This window comes from Cupressus sempervirens, chromosome 2 (assembly GCF_028749045.1).
Source record: "Cupressus sempervirens isolate cs-2001-9-10 chromosome 2, ASM2874904v1, whole genome shotgun sequence".
Classification (NCBI taxonomy): Eukaryota; Viridiplantae; Streptophyta; class Pinopsida; order Cupressales; family Cupressaceae; genus Cupressus; species Cupressus sempervirens.
In genome coordinates, this window is record NC_143119.1 from 782,135,825 (window position 1) to 782,159,207 (window position 23,383).

A 23,383-nucleotide genomic window follows, 5' to 3' on the forward strand; every position below is an offset into this window, starting at 1 on the left:
TTACATACTGCAAAATTACTTGGGCATTTTGGCAACTGAAGAGGTGGCTTTTTAATCTCATCACTTCATTTCAGTCAAATTGCATGTATTCATCTCTAATTTTATCATTTGAGAAGTGTATCATTGTTGCAATCATGGTTATACAATTCATCCTAATACATTGTGTGTGCCTCAATCTTTGACTCATCTTTACGGACACGTCCCCGAGCCAAAAACAACACTAAAGATATCAACTTGCGGTAATAAGGATAATCATATCATCAGATTGACAAGCATCTTCAACCAGATTGACAAGTTGTAAAGTTTCTGCTTAATCCTCATCTCTGAATCAGACTTTTAATCCAGTCTTAGATGCTGAGAATGGCCTTCTAAAATTCTGAGTATTGATGAAGTTAGTGCTTGATATGATGCAGATCCAGTACTGAATATTTAACCTTTTATTGTGAGGGAGTATCTCAGATATAAATCACAGAATGTAAATGCTTAGAGGAGCAAACTTTTGTAACTGTGTGTCCCTTAATCTGCATCTACAACCTATCTATATATCCTTCCTAAAGGGTATGTCCCTAAATAAGCAATAACCAGACTCCTTCTAAGTCGGCAATTCATGGAAGACATAACTAATAACACTTAACTAACTATTTGTTAGTTTAGTTAAACAATATATTGTTGTTTCCTGAGAAGTCGCCAGCCCTTAGAGTTACATATATAATGCTAATATAGAATTATATCACACAAAGAAGTAGTACGGTCTGTACTATCAGACCTGTAGGTGATCAGGTTAGTATTCTTAACACTCCCTCTTAACCTAATAATCCTACAGAGAGATATTACATCTAGCAACACCAATACAGATGAATAAGCAAGAATTAATACTCTATATCTGTCTGATTCTTCTTAGTATGTGGTATCATAGAACACATGATACAAAGTCATATTACTAAACCTCTGATATGACAAATCACTGGTACTAGTGATATTATTCAAGATAAATCTAAAGAGTAATCTCTTCATTTATCCAAGTTGTGATTTCATAGAAACTGGAATTTCTATATCACAACAAGATCCTAAGTTTTAAGATTTACCAAAATGCAAGATAAACCTAGAGAATACTAAGATTCTTCCTTTATCCAATTTGTGACTTATGAACATAGCAATGTCAACATCACAATATAATCTAAAAACTCATCTAGATCTTATAGTAAAATCTATTGTTTTAGTACATTATCTAAGAGATTGTCATCTCTCATAATTCCTTTTATACAAGTATTCATTATTTTAGAGATCGTCACCTCTTTAAATAATGAATACACATGGCGGAGCCCATAACAGTCAATAGCCTGACATAATAAAAATTATTTTATTAATAATCAATACAGTACAAATGAATTACAACTCAACCATACCAAGTCTCTTCCTGAAATGTTCTATCTTTACTCTAGATAGAGGTTTGGTGAGTATGTCTGCTATTTGATTTGCAATGCAAATGTATTCCAATTTCACAGAACTCCTGTCTACTCTATGCTACTGAAGACTGCTTTTGGCATATCCAAGATATCATAGATGATCCTAAAGTAAAACAGCATCCTGAAGTACTTTTCTTGTCTTTAACACTTCCACCCCAATCTGAATCAGTGAATCCATGTAAGTCTAAAGCAACTCTCTCATAATTGAGTCCATAATTAAGAGTGCTTTGTAAGTATCTCATAATGTGTTTAACTGTAACTAGCTGAATCTCCTTTGGTTGACACATAAACTGACTTAAGGCATTAACTGCACAGCAAATATCTGGTCTTGTATTTACTAAGTACGTAAGGGACCCAATCATCTGTCTGTAGAGAGTATAATCTATGGAAGGTCATTCTACTGCTACTTCCTTAAATTTATGTAGATTAGCCTCCATTGGAGAAGACATGGGTTTACAATTCCACATTCCAAATCTCTTCAAAATGTCTGATGTATACTTTCCTTGATTAAGTATGATACTGTCAGAATTATGTTGCACTTCCAGTCCTAGGAAGTAATGAAGGAGTCCCAAATCTTTCATTTTGAATTCTATAGTTAGATCTTTCTTGCACTGATCTATGAGATGATCATCACCTATTATTAGTAAATCATCAACATACAGTATCAAAATTACCGTATCGTCTTTATCTCTTTTAAAATATAAATTTGGATCAACTTCATTCTTGGAGAATCCTAAGCTGGTGAGATACTTATCAATTCTTTCATACCAGGCCCTGGGAGCCTGTTTAAGCCCATAGAGAGCTTTCTTGAGCCTGCAAACAAAAGCGTTAGGATCATGAGTTTCAAATCCTTCAGGTTGCTCCAGATATACTTCTTCTGAAATCTTTCCATTTAGGAATGTTGTTTTCACATCCATCTAATGTACCTTCCATCCCTTTGATGCGGCAATTGCTAAGACTGCTCTTACAGAGGTATATCTGGCAATAGGAGCAAAGGTTTCTTCATAATCAATCCCTTCTTTCTAAGAAAATCCTCTGGCTACAAATCTAGCTTTATACTTCTCAATACTACCATCAGCAACATGCTTTATTTTAAATATCCATTTGGAAGAAACAACAAATTTTTCTTTAGGTCTTGGAACAATTTCCCAAACATCATTTTTCATAATAGATTGGTATTTTTTTGTCATAGCTTCTTTCCAGGCTGTATGTTTAATAGCATCAGAAGGATTGGTTGGCTCTATTTTGGATAAATCACTCATGTTTGTTGTATAACCAAAGAATCTGGTTGGCTCTGTTTTGGATAAATTACTCTTGTTTGTTGTATAACCAGAGAATCTTTTAGGTCTTTTGCTTTCTCTGACTGTTCTGGAAGGTGCAACAAAGTTTTGAGCTGCTTCAACTGTTTTTATGGCCCAAAGTGGTCTTCTCTTTGAATTTTCTTTAAGATTCATATTTTGAATTTCATCTTTGATTTCTTCTACGTTCTCCCTCTGGGATCCAAATTCACTATTTCTTTCAGAACTAGATAAAGGAGAAGGTTCATCAAAACTTATGGCTCCTTTGAATGGAAGATCTTCTTCAAAAATTACATCTCTGCTAAGTTCAATAGTTTTCTGTCCAAGTATGAAAATCCTATATGCTTTTGAAGTTTCACTATACCCTACAAAAATACCTTTCCTTCTAGAGGGTTCTAACTTGGTTCTCTTTTCTTTTGGAACATGGATATATATAAGACATCCAAAAGTTCTAAGATGACTTATATTGGGTTTTACTTTAGTGAATACTTCTTCAAGGGTTTTATCTTTAAGATAGGAGTGAGGGCTTCTGTTTTGAATATATACAACAGTACAAGAGGCTTCTGCCCAAAGATAATATTTTAAATTTTGGTCCAAAATCATAGCCCTAGCAGCTTCTATAATTGTCTTATTCTTTCTTTCTACTACCCCGTTTTGTGTACTCCCTCTTAATCCCTAATTCTTTACAAAACTTTTTAAACGAGTATGAGGTATATTCTCCTTTATCAGTTCTAAGGGTTTTAATTTTATGTCTTGAAAAATTTTCAGTTAATGCTTTGAATTCTTTAAATCTTTGTAGGATTTCTTCTGATTACTTGCATTTTAAAAAGTAAATCCATGTTTTCCTCGAGAAGTCATCTATGAACAGGACATAATACCAAAATCCTCCAAGAGAAGGGACAGACATAAGTCCACATAAATCCAAATGAATTAATTCTAGTACATTATTTGTTTTCCTAGTACTATCATGAAAGGGACTTCTGGTGCTTTTACCCAAAGCACACCCTTTGCAAATACTAGGGTGGTCTTTATTTAATTTGGGTAATCCAGTAACCATCTTCTCTATAGTTGATAAAGTTTTAAAATTTAGATGCCCTAGTCTTTTGTGCCATATTTCATTTGTATCTGCAACTTCGTGGACTAGGGCTTGAATGGATCGACTAGATTTTGTATTCAATTCATATAAATATCCTTTTCTTTGACCAATTAACTTTGCTTTCTTGATGGAAGAGTTCTTAGCCCAAGTTAATACTTTGCCATCCACAAATGCAACATTGTGTCCATCATCTTCAAGTGTTGTAATTGAGATTAGGTTTATTTTAATCCCCGGTACATAGAGTACACCTTTAAGAAGAAGAGTATTTCCTGATTTTAGTTTCAAAATACAATTTCCAATTCCTTCAACGGAGTGTGCTGAGTTATCACCAATGGTAACTTCACCATTAACCTTTTTTGATAAAGAATCTAGAGTTTATTTGTATCCTGTTATATGTCTAGAAGATCCACTATCAATTACCCATGCTTTATTTGAGATTTCATTTGATAGAAAGGAATACAAAAGATGGTTCTCAGGATCATAAGTATCTTCTTCTCTAATGACATTTGTACAATTTGCCTGTTGTTTGGAATTTTCAGGACAATTAGATCTATAGTGTCCAAATTTTTCACATTTAAAACCCTTTATTTTAGAGAGATCTTTTTTGGGCTTTCCATTCTTTTGATTTCCCTTTTTCTTCTTGAAATGCTTCTTCTTGCCCTTATAGGAGTTTGTATTAAGAACGTGAAGTTCTTTATCTTCTACTTTTGGTTTCCCTCCTTTCTTTAGTTTTCTGGATTCCTTTTGAAGACAATCATTCTTGAGTCTGTTAAAGTCTGGAAGCTGATCTCTGGCACTTATTCCTTGTGCGAATGTCTCTCATGAATCTGGCAATCCATCTATAGCCATAAGTGTTAATTTTGTATCATTAATGATGGTTCCTATGCTTGATAGTTCATCTCTAATGCCGGCAACTCTTAGGAAATAAGAATTTACCGATTCTCCTTTCTTTATCTGAATGTGATTCAGTTGGCTTTTTACTGCAAGAACCCTAGTTGCATTGTTTACTTCATATGCATTTCATAATGCATTCATCATATCAAAGGCAGTTTGATGTTTTGTAAGCATAGGTACGGTATCATTTTTAACTCCATCCAAGATGATTTGAATAGCTTTTTTATTTCCTTTGCTCCATATGGATTTGTGAGGTTCAATTGGGGGTTGTTTGGATGCTCCATCAATGAATTGTTTTACATTGTTCTCTTCAAGAATCATCATGATTCTGAATTTCCAGGCTTCAAAGCGTTCTTTCCCATCAAACCTGTCCTCAAGTCTGATTGTGTATGCCATTGAAGATAGGAGAAAGTTACTAAATATATATTAAGTCTGATAACTGAATTTTGCAGAGCCCTAGGTTTGATAACTTGGCTCTGATACCATGTAAAGTTTCTGCTTAATCCTTATCTCTGAATCAGACTTTTAATCCAGTCTTAAATGCTGAGAATGGCCTTCTAAAATTCTGAGTATTGATGAAGTTAGTGCTTGATATGATGCAGATCCAGTACTGAATATTTAACCTTTTATTGTGAGGGAGTATCTCAGATATAAATCACAGAATGTAAATGCTTAGAGGAGCAAACTTTTGTAACTGTGTGTCCTTTAATCTACATCTACAACCTATCTATATATCCTTCCTAAAGGTATGTCCCTTAAAGGGACATAACCCTTCCTAAATAAGCAATAACCAGACTCCTAAGTCGGCGATTCATGGAAGACATAACTAATAACACTTAACTATTTGTTAGTTTAGTTAAACAATATACTGTTGGTTCCTGAGAAGTCGCCAGCCCTTAGAGTTACATATATAATGCTAATTTAGAGATATATCATACAGAGAAAAAGTAGTACAGTCTGTAATATCAGACCTATAGGTGATCAGGTTAATATTCTTAACACAAGTTTTGGTGCAAGCATCTTCAAAGAGACCAGATTTCAGTAATCAGTTGCCCAAGCACCATTTGGAACAAGATTTGGGAGATTTTCGGAGAAGCATATAACCCTATGTTCCCAAATGATCCTCCTTCAGACCATCCAGTCCACTTGATGATGTTGGCAATCTTCCCTTTTGATGATGACACCTTGGAGGAGCTTGAATATGATGCAAAACGTGAGTATCCTGATAATCCAAAGACTTATTCTATACCTACTACTGCTCCAATTCAAATCACGCATCCATCTTTTGTTGATGGTTCATTAAAAACTTCCAGTAAGTCATTGCAACAGGCATTTATGTGTCTTCCTAATTGGGATTCCTATTTATCAAGCATTGCATCTTTACTTGAGGAGTTCCATACTACAGATTTGGAGAACCAATGTGAGGGGTTATCGCTCTGATTTAATGGTAGTCACGGGGCAACTATTGTCACTTCATATTTGTCTTTGGAGCTAGTTCAAAATCAGCTTCTACTTGTTAATTGTTTCTCACCTTTTGTTGTGATTGGTTATGTATTTGATTGGGTTTTTGGCATCTTCGTCAATCAAGGACTTGACAACACATTAGCAATTTTTAAAGACATTATCATACATTTGAATTCTTCTTCCTACCAATTTCTTTCCGGAATGGAAAGCATTGATTTATCTTCTTTGCAAGGGAGATTCAACCAATCAACATTTTTGCAAGATATTATATGTTGTAGGGGGCTATATTTTCTCTCTTTCCCTCTTGTGGTAGAATCACTAATTGCATTGTCATAATGGACGTAGTCATTGTTGTCTGCATTTGTTTGTACCTTTTCTCTCTTTTGTAGAGGAGTTTTGTCCCAATGGGTTTTCTCCTTTTTAACAATTGTGAGAGGTTTGCATTGTACATGGATGCCTAACATTGCCTCCTAGTTGGGCCCATGATATTCTTGCATCTTTGCATAATAGTCTACTCACTAAGATTGCATTTAGGGGGGGTGCTGACCTAAATAAGGTTCTGTACATAGTAAAGGTGTTGTACCTTGCTAGTTCCAAGTAAGGGAATTATTACATGACTTAAGGTTGATTAGGTCCTATGTTTTATTTTTAGATGACTTAGTTTTCTAGATAAGATCTTATCATATCTTATCCTTGTGGACTTTTATTTGATTCTAGTTACCTAAGCCATCAATAATATTTCACTATGGTGGTTGTCTTATAACAAAGGATTAAGACAAATGTCAACATGTCTGGTCCTACCTCTCACCTTGTCTTTATAAGAAAGGCCATCTCATTCTATATCTCATATTTTACCAATATTCAATCAGTCTTGCCCTGTGAAAACAAGCCATTCTTGCCATTTTCACTCTTCTGGAAGAAATTTTGGTCTGGCAGGTGTTGACGAGTCACCACTAACTTCTACAATAATAAATAATTTGCATAATCATAAATTGAAAATGACTTCACGTGTTAATTTAATGAAGAATACATATAAAACACTATCAAAAAGAAGCAAATGTATTGCATATTTAACTCAAATTCTTTAATACTATAGAGGGATTTTAAATTGAGAAAGAGCGTAACCTTGTGCAAGTATGCCATATGTCCTAAAGAATATATAATCAATTCAACATCTAAAACGAAAAATTATGGTCCAATTCTTACTATTAAACAAGAAGTCAATTGCACCAAGGAAGAGAATGAAGCAAATACTTAATTTCTTCATTTGAAAGGTTGTTCAAAGAGCTTATATAAGATCAAGATGTAATCAAAGAAAATCTAACCACTCAAATTGTTCAAGCAATTGCTGATTAAAAAAATTAGAGCAAACTCATGCTAGAATTGGCATTTTTCTTCAACATCTCAATCCATTATCAAAAGACCGAGGTATGCATTTTCCTAAGGAGGTTGCAACTACAAGTTTTGCAGATTCCAACAGCATTGATGATGAGAAATTCAGTTCTAGGGAAGATGTCAAACATTTACAGTCATTAATGAACCTATCACACAAAGCATGTTTCAATTATGATGAGTTCAGAACAAGACTAAATTGTTACAGCATGTATAGTTGCAAAAAAAGTCAAAAATTCTTAATGTGATTAGGGTTGAGTATACTAAAGCAACATGTGAAGAAGATCTGATGTATGAAAATGAAGCAAAGCATGAAGTTGTTCTCATTCCTGAAGATGTATCGTAGCAGCAAGATTTAGCAAGATATACAAAAAGAGCATCTCTAAATGATGTGACTTAATTCCAATGAGATGGAATTCTTTTTGCGAGCATTGGCATATTGTGAAAGTTAAGTTGTGGTTTTATTGTTCTTGCCATCAAAAGTTAAGTTGGGGTTCTATTGTTGAATGTTTAAATATGGATGAGGTTCCCATTTGTGAGCTCACCAGTTCATAGCTCCAGGTCAAAAGCGTTTGACCCCCTTTGGAAAAAAAATCAATGAGATACAGGACTATCCTAACACTGGGCATTGACAAATTTTTACCAAGGAATTCCCTGCATGATCCTCAAAGCCCTCTTAAGCCTCTCTCCAACAATTCTTTCTCATCACTTGCATGGCTATGTACTTGTACAACTAGACTCTAAACTTAAAAGGAAAACTTCTTTTCCTAACCACTCAAATTGTTCAAGCAATTGCTGATTAAAACAATTAGAGAAAACTCATTCTAGAATTGGCATTTTTCTTCAACGTCTCAATCCATTATCAAAAGACCAAGGTATGCATTTTCCTAAGGAGGTTGCAACTACAAGTTTTGCAGATTCCAACAGCATTGATGATGAGAAATGTCAGTTCTAGGGAACATGTCAAACATTTACAGTCATTAATGAACCTATCACAGAAAGCATGTTTCAATTATGGTGAGTTTAGAACAAGACTAAATTGTTACAGCACGTATAGCTGCAAAAAAAGTCAAAAATTCTTAATGTGATTAGGGTTGAGTATACTAAAGCAACATGTGAAGAGGATCTGATGTATGAAAATGAAGCAAAGCCTGAAGTTGTTATCATTCCTGAAGATGTATCATAGCAGCAAGATTTAGCAAGATATACAAAAAGAGCATCTCTAAAAGATGCGACTTAATTCCAATGAGATGGAATCCTTTTTGTGACCATTGGCATATTGTGAAAGTTAAGTTGTGGTTTTATTGTTCTTGCAATCAAAGGTTGAACCCCATTGGGGTTCTATTGTTGAATGTTTAAATATGGATGAGGTCCCCATTTGTGAGCTCACCGGTTCATAGCTCCAAGTCAAAAGCGTTTGACCCTCTTTGGGAAAAAAATCAATGAGATATAGGACTATCCTCAAACACTGGGCATTGACAAATTTTTACCAAGGTATTATCCTCAAAGCCCTCTTAAGCCTCTCTCCAACAATTCTTTCTCATCACTTGCATGGCTATGTGCTTCTACAACTAGACTCTAAACTTACAAGGAAAACTTCTTTTCCTAGTCGATAAATGGTTTTATACATAACCCATTCTGTCTCCCTTTGTCCCACTCATAAAAGAACAGTTTTGTTTTCCATGTTACATTGTATCGTGTTTTTTAGCTCATAATGTATTTGTAATGTAGCATCACATTTCCCTATTGCGATGTAATGTCGTAGTTAAAGTGTTTTAAGATAATTGTTTAAGTGGTTTAGCTTCATGTTTCCCTATTGTGATGTAATGTCGTAGTTAAAGTGTTTTAAGATTATCATTCAAGTGGTTTAGAAATATTCCAACTAAACTCGATTAATAAAGCACTCATCTACAAATCAACCAAATATTCTAAAATACCACTATGCTATGAGTATATTTTACAATTCCCATATAGAGCAACCACGTGACATTTTTATGTTGTGTCAAGTTTCATAAAAACAAACTTTGGTGTCTTTCAAAGCACAAGTTCTGATTCAAAACTGACGTGTTTTCTTAGTCTTTTGTGTGACAATCATATTAGTTGTCATTTTCATCTTTACAAGGATCATGGAAGGAGGCTATAGAAGTAACTGATCAAAACAAAAGATGGTAGTTGTTACTTAAGAAATTTGCACAAGATTGTGTCATTTGTGTTTCACAAGAAATGCACCACTTCCTCAATCTGCAAGCAAAAATATGTTGATGTGTAGCTAGGTTAGATCCCTACTAGGGCCGACCTAGTACACCTAATGGCTAATTGGCTTGTCAATCTTAGCCATGTTGCCAATGAACTTTGCCATATCAATCCTTATTTGGGTCTAGCCCTATTTGGGTAATTCATGTAGCTTACAATGAAGTAATTGGGCAAGACCTATATGAATAGGTCTGATCCTATTCTTGGTGCCAAAACTACCAGGCCGACTGAAGGTCTACTAGGAGGCGTTTGATTAATATGTATGCAAGGCCATTCTTGCATAAATGGTTATGAATATTGAAATATGCAAAACATGCAATATGTTCAAGGGTGATGATACGAGCTTATCATCTTTGGTTGGGAAGGCAACAGATTTGATGGTTTGCCAATGGTTAACAAGCACTACCATAAAATTAACATGGTAGTAGAGCTTGGTCAAGCCTTGACTCTCTTTCAATAGGGGCTGAATCTTGAGATCATTTTAACCCTTCTTGTTATATGATTAGAGTCAAGTATATGAGTAAGTTTCCAAAGCAATATGGATGATATTGCCATTGGAAATGGGCAATTGTGTTTCAAAAAGTAACGGATTTGAATACAACTATGAAGTTGGCAGCAGTAAGAAATTTTGTGATTGTGCTCGCCATATCTTCTATTGACTTGAATTATTGATGGGTGTGATTGGCTTTCTTATTACGAAGTAATTGGTAAAAACTTGCTTGTTATTAACAATGATCAACAGATCAATATATACAAATGAATAGACAATGTTTCCTCAAGAAACGATCGTAAAGAATGGAAACATCCTATTCTAGCTATCAGTTAACTAACAACTAATTAAATATTAGAAACATCCTAATATTTACAATAGATTACAAATAGATAACCATTAAATAATAATAGATGATAATAGGAGCTATCTATTATCGTAATATCGTCCCCTAATGGCTAATCTAACCACAACACCAAGCTGTCCTTTGAATTTGACAAACTTATCAAGACTAAGAAGCCTGGTGAGAATGTTGGCAATCTAATTCGTTGTGGGAACAAACTACAAGTCTATTGTTTCATCTTCAACCAGTTGTCGTATATAGTGACAATGAACATCCACATGCTTGGTCCATTCATGGAAGACTGGATTTCGTGTTAACTTGATAACATCTTTGTTGATAAACAAAGTGGTAAGTCCTGCTCGTAACATTTGCATATCCCCAAGCATCTAACAAAGCCAAACAACTTCAAAACCTGCCTTAACTATCCCTTTGTATTCAGCCTCTATGGAGGAGAGAGAAACTGCTTGTTGCTTCTTACTCATCCATGTGACGACACTAGATCCCAAACTGAACACACATTCAAAAATTGACTTTTTGTCGTCAACAAAACTTGCCCAACTTGAATCTGTGAACCCACTAAGTTTAGGATTAGAACTCCGAGAAGAAAGAAGTCTAGAATTTGCACTGCCCTTCACATAATGAAGCATGGGTTTGGCTGCCATCCAACGATCAGCCTTAGGAGATGTCATAAAATGTGAGATGGAGCTGACTACAAAGCTGATATCAAGTCTAGTAGCAGAGAGGTAGATAACGCTTCCTACTTGTTGCATGTATGTAGTATCATCAATGGGAGAAGAATCAAACTTGGCTGATAACTTCAGACATTTCTCCATGAGTGTGGATGCAAGCTTGCAATCCTGCATATAGAATTTGTTTAACAGAGCCTTTGCATATTTAAACTGAGAAGTGAATATACCAAAGGACTACTACAAACCTCAACACCTAGGCAATAATGCATGAGCGCGAAATCAATCATATATCAAAAGATTGGCATAAATAAAGTTTGATTCCCTGAATCAAAGATGTCGAATTGTTGGTGTTGATCAAATTATCCACATAAATGACCAGAAGGATGATGTCACTGTTAGTAGTCTTGATGTACAAATTTGAGTCTGAAGAACTCCTCTGGAAGCCTTGATCACTGAGGTACTTATCAATTTTCATGTACCATGCCCTCGGGGCCTACTTCAAGCCATAGAGAGCTTTCACTAACTTGGGAACCTTATGTTGTTTACCAGCAACCTTGTAACCAAGAGGTTGCATCATTTAGACCTCTTCTTATAGGTCAGCATTTAAGAAAGCACTCTTGACATCCATCTGATGAACCTTCTAGCCAAACTGATCTATCATGGCTAGGACTAATCTAATAGTGCTCATCTTTGCTAAAGGAGCAAAGATCTCCTCATAATCGATGCCTTGACACTCAGAAAAGCCCTTTGCAACTAAACAAGCTTTGTACTAATCGAAAGTACAATCAGACTTGTATTTTAATTTGTAAACACATTTGTAGCCAATAGGTTACTTCTCTAGTGGAAGATTAAAAAGGACCTTGGTGTGATTCTTCAGTAGGCTTTGGTGTTTTAATTTCATGGCCTATTCCCACTCTGGAATTCCTTTAGCCTTAGAGTATGTCTAAGGTTCAAATACACTGTGAATGTTGCCCATAAGAGCAAAATTAACTAACTATGTAGGTTTGCTCTTTTTCCGAGCAGTACTCCCATCAATGAGCTCATCATCTCAAATATCAGCAAGTGTCTTAGCCCAACAATTAGGCTGGAGAGGAGAGGGGCCAACATTAGCATCACAAGATGCTCTACAATCAGGTTCCTCATCAGAAGAGCCAGATCAAACATAGGGGAAGCATCTACAAATCGGGGTGATCCTGTAGGAGAAGTTGAAGGTGTCTGTACAAGAATCACTGATAGAACTAAAGCTACAGGAGCCGTTGGAGCCCTCCCATTAGGTGGACCTAATGGAAGACATATTCCCAAATCATGAGCCTTCACAGGCTGATCTACTGGATCAAGAACAACAGAAACAAACATGAATGGTCCTCGTTGTTCATCAAAGACTACATCACGATTATACATTCAGATGAGATGTCTCAGTGTCAATCAAGCGGTAGGTTTTGTAAAGACTACTTTATCCAACAAGCATGAGTTTTTGACTCTTGACATCCAACTTGGTGCGTGATGCATTAAGGATCCAAATATAGGCAAGAGAGCCAAAAACCTTCAATTGACTGATTTTGGGATTGCGACCTGACCAGGCCTCCACCAAAGTCTTACCTTTGACTACTACAGTGGGTGACCGGTTCAAAAGGTAGACTGCAATGTTAACTGCTTCTAACCAAAACTTCTTCGAAACGTGTTTGTGTTTGAGCATGGATATGGCCATCTTAGTGATCGTTATGTTCCAATGTTCAACTACACTATTCTGTTGCGATGTGTGGGGTGTGGTTAACTAGCACTTTGATGCCATGAATATCATAGAAGCTAGAGAATTCAATAGAACAAATTCTCCCCCCATCCTCTGTCCTAAGAGTAATAATAGATTTCCCAAACTCTTTTTTCAGGTAGAGGTTTAAATTTTTGAAATATAGTAAACACGTCTGATTTCTTTTTAAGCAAATATACCCACATCTTCTTACTAAAATCATCAACAAACAACAGAAAATACCTAGACACAAGAACAAAAGGAGTAGCCATAGGGTTGCAGATATCGACATGAATAAGCTAAAGTACCTAAGACACGGACCAACAAATCGCCAACAAGAAAAGGTCTATGATGTTGCTTCCCAGCCTAACATGCATCACAAACTCCACGCTAAGTCTGAATCTCTGGCAAACTGAGGACAAGCTCTTCCAGAGCAAGTTGAGAGAGATAATGCACATTTAAGTGCCCAAACCATTAATGCCATTGTGAGTTGACAGAAGAACATTGAGCAGCCATAACTAGGTCTTGAGAATTAATAAAATAAACAAGTCTGAAAAGATCATGATCCTCAAGGCCAACTGCAACAGATTGGGTATCCCCATCAATGATGTTGCACTGATGTGAACGAAAGGTGATATCCAACCATGGAGTGTTATAGCATCTAATTGACTGAAAGTAGATTGAGTTCCATCCCTAGAACATAGTACACATCAAGGAAAATGAGATTCCTCCTAGCAGACTAAATCTGAATGTTGTCTTTGCCACAACAATGTACTCTTACCCTCCACCAAAAATAACTAAATCTAAAAAAGACCGATAGTTAATGAAACAGTCTCTACGGTGAGTGAAATGACGAGAAGCACCTGAATCAATGTATCAAACAGACGACTTCACATGACCTACAAGGCTTTTAGTCATGAAGGCGTTAATGGCAAATTCAATCTGCTCAGAGTGCTCTACATTGTTTGCTTTGGGTCGCAAACCAGATTGTTTAGCTTGGGCAGCTAAATGTTTTCCACATTCAACCTTCATGTGACCATACTTGTGGCAATAGTTGCATTGAATGCTTTTTTTCTTGGAGCCTCTTGATGTTGGAAAGAGGACTTCTGGTGAGAAGACTGTTGTGAATAAGACTTGCCTTTATCCTTCTAAAAGGATTTAGCAGCAAAGGCTTTCTCTGTGGAGGTGGAGCTGGAATTGCTATCGAACTGTTGTTTCCACCAATGTTACAAGACTCAACAAGTCCCGAGGCAAGCCAAGCAAAACAAGGCAAACTGCCTCAGGACTCGGACTCGACCAAATCTTGGCCAAGTCTTGGCTAACTTGCCGAGTCCCGTCAACCTGACTCGGCTGGCAGGCAATGTCTAGAAAAGACAAAAAAAAAAAAAAAAAAAAACTGGTTTTTTTTTTTGGGTATGTTAAGCGTGAGTAAGACCTAAAAAGGTCATTCTATCACTTGCAAACACAAAGAATAGAGAAAGAAGAGTTTAGGTAAGAGTATTGGGGTTTTGGGATTCGACAGTAGAGATAGCAGTAGAGGAGGCTAAAGCACAAGGAGACCTAGTGCAGGACCCTGAGGCCGAGAGCGATGGATCCGACTCTAATGATCATGATTATTGTGTATTTGAAGTTAATTGGCTAAATGATGCATGAAAAAAACTTCAAGGTTTTTTAATTTGTCAAGTTCTTGCCGAGTCCAGCTACCGAGACCAAGTCTGAGGCCAATTTGGGCCTGACCGAGTCCACGCCGAGTCTGAGGCTAGTAACATTGGTTTCCACTGATCTTGCTGAAGCAAAAGTGTGCAAAGATATGTGAACTTCAGATCAACACCAATAGAAATGATGTTGCATCTCGATAAAATACTCATAGGACTTGGGTAAACTTTTGAGAGTTATTACCACAATGTCATCTTCCTCCATCTTGCATCCAATGGCAAGCAATTGATCATGGATATGCCAAATCTTATTCAGGTGTTCCTAGAGAGACTTTCATTCATCCATGACAATAGAAAACAAAGAGTTCTTGAGAAAGAAGGCACTGCTTTTGTTTGAAGTCTCATGTAGTGTCTTGAGATGCTCCCATATCTAGGCAGTTGTCTTGCCAAATGGAATCTGAGGGAGTTGACCATCAACTACGAATAATTTGAGAAGCATCATTGCCTACCGATTATTCTAATCCCATGTATTTAAATCAGTACCACCTGCAGTCGAACGTTGTGTAGTACCCAGAACAATCTGATTAGTATTTTGATATTCAAAGACTGTTAGCATTCGTTGCTTCCATGTGCCATAATTCCAGCCATTGAATTTTGAAGTACCCTCGAGCAGAATATTTGTTAGAGATGCCATGGCACGTTTTCAATAAAAAATGCGAAAATCTATGAAGGCACGGACTTTGAGGCAAAAATTAGAAGACCCAAAAAATGAAGAAGTAACGAGAAGAGAGCTAGGAAAACCCAAAAGGAAGATGTTGTCGAATTTTGGATTTGCTGACTCGAAAATTGAGGCACCCAGAAATATGGACAAGCCAATTGAGTTCTCAAAAAACCCACCAAGAATCTCCAAAAAAACAATTTGATCTGGTAAAGAAAATTATGGTTTCAAACAAAAATGGCCCTAGCTGCAAAAAAAACTTCAAAATAATTGTGGATTTACAAAAAAACAGCAAATTCTAGGTGCAAATCTAATGATGTGGGTTTTAGAAACCCTAGACAACTCCGAATAAGCAAAAAAACAACCATGAAATAAGTAAAACCCATAGTAACATGGAAACGCGTTCCCCCCCTTTTTGCCTCATGTCTTGGAGACTTGGATGCACCAGGGACTTGGGGACTTCATCCCCCCGTCCCCAGCGGCGCCACCAAATTTCGCCACCTCCACCGAGGATGAGGGACGTCCCGATGTTGACTATTTGTTAATTTGACCATTTATGTTCAATGTTCAATGTTCCAATTCCATCCAATGTTCAAGTATTTATTCTTTTACATCTTTACATCTTATATTGCAATACATATTTTCATAACTAGCAATTTAATGTACCATATGTATATATATACACACCCCCTCCTATCCCCCACCACCGTCCCCCCACCATCCCCAAATTGAGGCACCTGTATCCCATCAAAACAAATAGCAATCAAACTTAACCCAAGCGTCCTTAAGTTTAGTTTGTTGGAATTGCAGAGGTTATCCATGGAGACGTGGGCCTGGGTTAGGACCTATTGCGGAAGGCAAAGACATTATTTGTCTCATAGAGACACATGAGCATGAGGGATGTAAGACCCCATTGTTTGAAGCCTACTGGAAGATGGTAGTGTGGATGAGGTAGTGGGAAATGGTAAAGGTCATGGAGGTATAATGGTTCTAGTAAAAGAAAGGGAAGGTCGTGTCATTCAGTTGGAAAAGATTGATTCTAATAAACAATTTATATGGCTCAAAATTGTGAAAAATAACACTCTTATCAGGATTGCAACTTGTTACTTTGCTCCACAAGTATCTAAAACTTATAAAAAGTGTGGCTTAGATCACAATGACCCCTATGCTGCGTTAAAGAAAGATGTTGCTATTTTTTCGCAGCATGGGGATGTTCTTCTTGTTGGAGATTTCAATGCTAGGACAGCAAATTGGCAAGCAAGTATTTTCAGCTCCAAAGTAAATGATAACCCTATTTGGCTCACAGAAGAAAGAAATCATCAAGGGGAAAGAATATCCGAAGATGCTAAAGGCTGCAATCATTTTGGGGAAGAATTGATCACTCTATGTGGCACATTTGATCTCATAATTTGTAATGGTTTGGCTAGATGGGCTAAGTCGGGCACTTTCACTTGCAACACATACAACAGGGCAAGTGTGGTAGATTATGTAATTTGTTCGCAGAATTTGTATGAAAATATTGAAGAAGTTGAAATTAAAGAACACATTTGGGATCTCAAATCAGATCATAGACCGCTGTACATAAATTTGTATTGGGCAAAGGATAGGCGGATTGGAGCAAAAACCCAAGGCCCTCAATACCCCCCCTTCTCAGGGCAGAATTTTGTTAACTTCAGAAAACAGTAACACTTTCAGAACTACTCTTGAGGAACTTTGTATGGGACACCCTATGTATAAACATGGTGTTAACAATTATGATTTATCAAATCTAATTCATGAGGCTCTTTCAAAATGCAAGAGAGCAAAAAATAGAAAATCTGAAACTAATTGTTTTCCAGCCAATGCTTGGTTTGATAAGGAATGCAAGAGGGCTAGGAGAAACCTGATAGAAATGGAAAAAGAAATCTGTAAATAAACAATACCAGGAAAGAATCTAAGTGAGTAAATGCATGAAAAGATATTACCATAAAATAGGAGAGAGAAAGCTTCAAGCTCCAACACCATGAGACAAGATATTTGGAAAGGGGAAAGCAAAGAAAACCCCTTGTGACATTATGAATGAGGCATGAAAAGCCTAAGAAGAAAGACAGAGAGAGCAAGAGAGCAAGAGCTCATACAATATTTGAGAAGAGGAAGAAACCTCATTGTTGTGAAATGAGAGAAGAGGGTCATCTCTTAAATAGAGATGAAAGAGAGGAGTTAGAATGTAACTCCCATGTCTATGAATGCCACCATTCATATGTGTGTGAGGCCAAGTGTGAGATTCCTCTTAAGGAGGAATAATCTAAAATTAGAAATTACAATATATATTTGTCCTCACATATTCCACTAGATGACAAAATAAGATGTAGTGGAAAAAGGACAAAAAAAGAAATATATTAGGATACCTTGGCTTATATCTTAATATATTACAACAATAAAGGAAGAAGGTCTAACCTTGGTTTATAAATACACCAAGGAAAGATTACAACTTCTAACAAAACCTAAGGGAGTCAAATAAAACTAACCTTGACATTAAGGCCTACAAACAGATCCTAAAGAAGAAAAAAATTGATTTTATGTTCACAAGGAGAGAGGAGCTAATTTTCTTGGGCAGAAATAACCCCAAACGTTTTTGGAAAGAACTCCAACCAAGGAGAAAACAAACTGAAAATAATAATATTACTGCCACTCAATGGTTTGAATATGCTAAGAAACTTTATGAACAAGAGGGTGGAGTGGGACAGCCACCTTTGGTCAATGATGATACAAATCTTTTCACTGTGCAAGAGATAGAGGCAGGGATTAAGAAGTTAGGTGGAGGTAAAGCAAAAGACCTTGTTGTGCTCCAAGCAGAATATCTAAAGTGGGGTATGAAAACTCTTGCACCGCACATCACTGAAATTTTCAACAAAATTTGCCAAGAAGGGTTTCCGAAAGATTGGACAATCAGCCTTGCAATACCACTTTTTAAGAGTGGTGATGTTAACAATCCCTCCAACTACAGGACTATAATGATCAATCCCCTCTTTGCTAAACTTTTTGGCAGCATGATAGAAACTAGGATCAGCAAATGGGTAGAAGAAAACCATAAATGTGCTAAAGGGCAAGCTGGTTTTAGGCCAAAGCACTCGACAGTGGATCACTGTGTCACTTTGAGACACATTATTGAAAAAGAATGGGAGAAAAAGGAAGAGGTATTTTGTTGCTTTGTCGACTTTAAAAAGGCTTTTGACACCGTCCCGAGAGACAAGCTTTGGTTTAGGATGGAAGAATTGGAGATTCCTATGCATCTCAGAGCTGCTATCCATAGGATGTACAAAGAGGTGAAAGTTAAAATCAGAACTTCAGATGGCATTTCAGAATCTTTTAGGAGCGATATCGGGGTCAAACAGGGCTGCCCTTTATCTCCTACTTTGTTTGGTTTATATATTGACAAACTGAAAGAGTGGTTAAACATGCAAAAGGGTGAAGGCATTCAGCTAGGTGAATTTGTTATAAAGCTGCTCCTATATGCGGACGATCTCATTTTAATTACCAAATCTGCATATGGTTTGCAAGATCATCTATCTTCTCTTGAGCGCTTTTGCGGAATGGTGGGGATGCAGGTCAATATCAGCAAGACTAAGGTTATGATTTTTTCTAATAATAAAAAACTACACCAACATGAATTTTATTACAATGGAAGTGTTCTTGAAGAAGTTGCGGAGTATAAATACCTTGGCATCGATTTCAACAAAAAACTAAGCTGGTCTAACTGCAGGTATAAAAGGATATTAGGGGGGTGGAAGGCTTTTTATGCTCTTCAAAATAGGTGTCGTGAAGCAGAGTTGTGGGATTGGAAAACTATTCAAACCTTGTTCGGTCTTCTTGTGCTGCCAGTTGTTCTTTACGGGTGTGAATAGGCCAGCAACACTACTATAGCACAATGGAAACAAATCGAAGGAATCCAAAAGCGCTTGATCACAAGCAAGTTTAAAATCAAAAGCATTGTTCCATATGATATCATGCTAAGTGAAATGGGGGCTGCTCCTATTGAGGCACGTGCTATGGTTCGCCTTCTAAGTTATCTAAAAAAAATCGAATAGATGGCCTAAAGTGGTCTTTAGTGACACACTATGTCAGCGAAAAAGGACATAGATGCAACAAAACATCAAATGGATGAGTAAATGGAATATTCAATTCAATATGTGCCCCACAAATAATAAAGAAATAAAGGTCTTTGTCATGGAGAAATTCTACAAGAGAAATTGGGGAAGCGAGATCGGAAGGAAGAAATTATATTATATAAATGAGTTCAACCCCGCTTGTGATCAACTCCAAAAAGCATACATAGGAGCCAACATTTCTTGGAGGGCTAAAATTCTTATTGCTCAGCTGAGAACCAACTCTCACCAACTTCGTTGTGAGACCGGACGTTGGAAGAGGCCAAAGGAGGCTTGGGAAGAGAGAATTTGCAGATTCTACAATTCTAGGAAAGTGGAAACTGAACAGCACTTTATTTTAGAATGTGAAGCCTACAAGAGTAGTAGAGATAAATTTGCAGACACTATATGTGACAGTTCTTGGCATAACCTATTCAATGAAGAGTACATTGAGCAATTGGGTGGACTCATCATCATCCTACACAAGCAACGAACATTGTTACTTAAGTCTGCTTGAGTTGTCTTGTTGTCCCATAGGCTATTTTTAGCCTCGTGGACGTTCAAATTTTATCTATCTATCTATCTATCCCCCCGTCCCAAAAACTTGTCCCACCATTCCGCTGTCCCCAGGGTGGTATAACTATGGCAAACCAGCCACCATTTTTTGCAGAAAAAATGACCAAGAGTTGCGGAAAAACTCATAAAATTAGGCCAGATTTGCAGCAGAATAACTCCAAAAAACAGCAACTTTGAAACCTTGCAAAGGCAGAAAAAACAACCAAAAACGGCCAACACAAGGGCATGATTTGCAGGCTGAATAAAAAAAGGCACTGATAATTTCAAAAATGAAAATATTATTTTTATTCAAAAAAAATTGAAGTATTTGCTCTGATATCATATTACAAAGCAATTGGTAAAATACTTGCTTGTTTTTAACAATGATCAATAGATCAATATATACAAATGAATAGACAATGTTTCCTTAGGAAACAATCATAAAGAATAGGCACATTCTATTCTAGCTATTAGTTGACTAACTAAATATAAGAAACATTTTGATATTCAGAATAGATTACAAATAAATAACCATTAGATAATAATAGATGATTATAGAAGCTATCTATTATCATAATATTTCTCTATATGGTTGAATGAATGTATCTAGCACCTCAAAGTCAAATAATATTGAAAAGACTTTAAGTAACTATGCAAGATATTACTGCTGGAAAGTTTGTTGGTGCATAGTGAGGAAGATTAAACTATGAAGAGACAAGTATTTTATGATTGTAACCTTGAATATGATCATGAACTTTATATATTTAATTCATACAATTACATTGAGAGTCGTGAATCCTATATACTTTTAGCAATAATCTGTTTGATCCTATTACTAATCTCTCTAAAACGCTCCCAAGATGAATCAAGGAGCACAAGGATGATGAGAGATTGCAGCCTGATCTGAGTTGGGGGATCTTGAAGAAGAAGTACCTATTTAGATTATCTTATGATCAGTTTATTCTAAAAGGAGGAATTAAGATACAGAGGGAGCTTGAGTGGCAAATGGAGAGTGTTAAATTCTTTGAAGAGGATTAGCAAGCTTGTATAGCAGTGCGACTGCAAAAGCTCTTTGCCTGATCAAACATGGGAATCAATTTATTGTGATAATCAAGTTGCAAATATGCTTCCCCTGTTGAGAGGGAGTTTCAGCATTCATTTGTGCTTATGAGTACAATGAGTTCTTCTCTGTGAGGGGGAAGTTCGAGGTGCAATCCTTTGTTAATGAGTTATTCTCTATGAGGGAGAAGTTCAAGGTGCAATCCCTTGTTAATGTTCTTCTCTATGAAGGAAAAGTTTGGGGTGCAATCTCGTGTTAATGAGTTCTTCTTTGCAAGAGAAGTTTGAGGTGAAATCCCTTGTCAATGAGCTCTTCTTTGCAAGAGAAGTTCGAGGTGAAATCCATTGTCAAGGAGTTCTTCTTTGCAAGAAATGGTTTTATCTTTTATGCACTAACATTCCATACACCATGTACGGAGACAAGTTTCATAAGTTTAACCGAGTGCAAATTAGCAAGGTCCCAAGAGTTGATAATCAATGATTGCATAGGTGCCAAATTATAAAAAGCTAAAAAGTAACAATTATTTAAGCAGAAAGCATTGATGATTCTTCATTAGATCTCATCAATCAAGATAAGACTGAAGAAGCTAAGGCTCATAAATATTACCTATTAGTTAGTACCCATATAGACCTCAATAATGAAACTTTTAGTATAGGGTCTTGAACCCCTTTGAACTAAGTTCAAAGCAGTTCAAAGTGGTTCAATTTGTTGAAACAGGTTCAAATGGTTCATTTGGTTCGAAGCAATTCACCCTACAGGTTCAAGTTCATGTTTCAGATTTCATCAAGCCGGTCATTATCCACAATATTCAAGCTCAGAGATCATGGGTTGAAGATATGAATCAGTTTGAGAGTAAAGGTTCAACATAGTGGATTTGAAGCCTCAAAGCCAGTTCAAATCAGTATTACAAATGATCCATCAAACTCATGGACGAGTTGCCATATTAATTCAGGGGTACAAAATCAAAGCTTCAAATTGCAATAAATGGACTGGTTCAAAAATAAGTGTGAAAGGATTGGTATCATTCAGAGGTGTGTTATTGTGTGTGTTCTCGGGCCATGTCTTCTAGTCTATGGAAGTTTTTTCTAGTTATCTACAAAGAGGACATTCACAAGACTATCACAACCAACTTTGATGGTACTAATATGGTTAGTCATCTTGTGAGCTAATTGTCATTACTATCAAGACTATTGCAACTTGATGTTTTTGATAAATATAATGTATCTTTCATAGGATTTGTTGAACCCTCAGCATCTCGACATGCCTACTCAAAGTTATTCAAAAGGGAATGGTTGGGTTCCTATAATAATTGACCAAGACAAATTGAAGAAGGTTGATAATGTGAGATCCTCCAATTTTATCAAGCAATGGCAAATCAAAATTGTACATGTATAAGAGGCAGAATAGTTTGAATATAATAGCTCAAAGGGGATTTCATGCCATATCAGTTTCACATGTCACGAAAATTGAAAGGATGGTCTTGTTGAGGCCATAAATCAGGGGTTTGTAGCTGAGTACCTGATTTCAAAGATAACCCTGATGAAGAAGGGAGTGAAGTAATCAACTCCCTCACACGGTTTGGAATCCCAAATTTATGTAATCCATCAGCAGCCCTGCAACAAATGCACAGAATGCCAATGATTATAAGAGATAGGGTCATGGATCAACCACAGCCATATAAATCAAGGCACGAGTTTCATCAGCCGTAGAAATGAATGTAAAGGAAGTATGATCTTATCGAGTTATGATGAGATCTTCTCAACCATTCTCTTTCGAATGATCTCATCAATGGAAGATTGTCGAGCTCCTTAGCCACTCGATCGAACTTGGCAATCATTAAGAGAAGTCAAAGTGTAGAATTCCTCCAAACATCGTGCCCCCATTCATCGTTGAGATAAAAGTCAGCGTTTTGGCTTGCCTTTCGATGAAAAACATCAACGTTGATGAAGGAACAAAGGTTGAACTTCATCGACCTCCATTGAGTGGAGCACTGACAGCACATACAAACCGTTTATCAGAATGCTTGAACCCAGCACTTAGGATCCCCAAGGCCACACCACAAGGCTCCACTCATCTGAAGATGGCCCACAGGTGAAGCAAAGTAAACTGCATGCGAATTGTTTGGTAGAATGTCAACAT

At 36.6% G+C, this 23,383-nt stretch overlaps 2 protein-coding genes across 3 annotated transcripts in view; both read right to left on the minus strand.

The window, feature by feature from the left end:
- The window catches only part of RPC14 (RNApolymerase 14 kDa subunit), a 47,118-nt gene that overhangs the window by 19,877 nt on the left and 3,858 nt on the right, over positions 1-23,383 (minus strand). The window lies entirely within an intron of this gene.
- On the minus strand, positions 11,083-13,093 carry LOC149575815 (secreted RxLR effector protein 161-like). The gene is made up of 3 exons (XM_089816074.1): positions 12,985-13,093; positions 12,703-12,767; positions 11,083-11,553 (listed from the first exon to the last, which is right to left on the minus strand). The coding sequence occupies exons 1-3, from the start codon at positions 13,091-13,093 to the stop codon at positions 11,083-11,085; spliced, it is 645 nt and encodes a 214-aa protein (XP_089672200.1).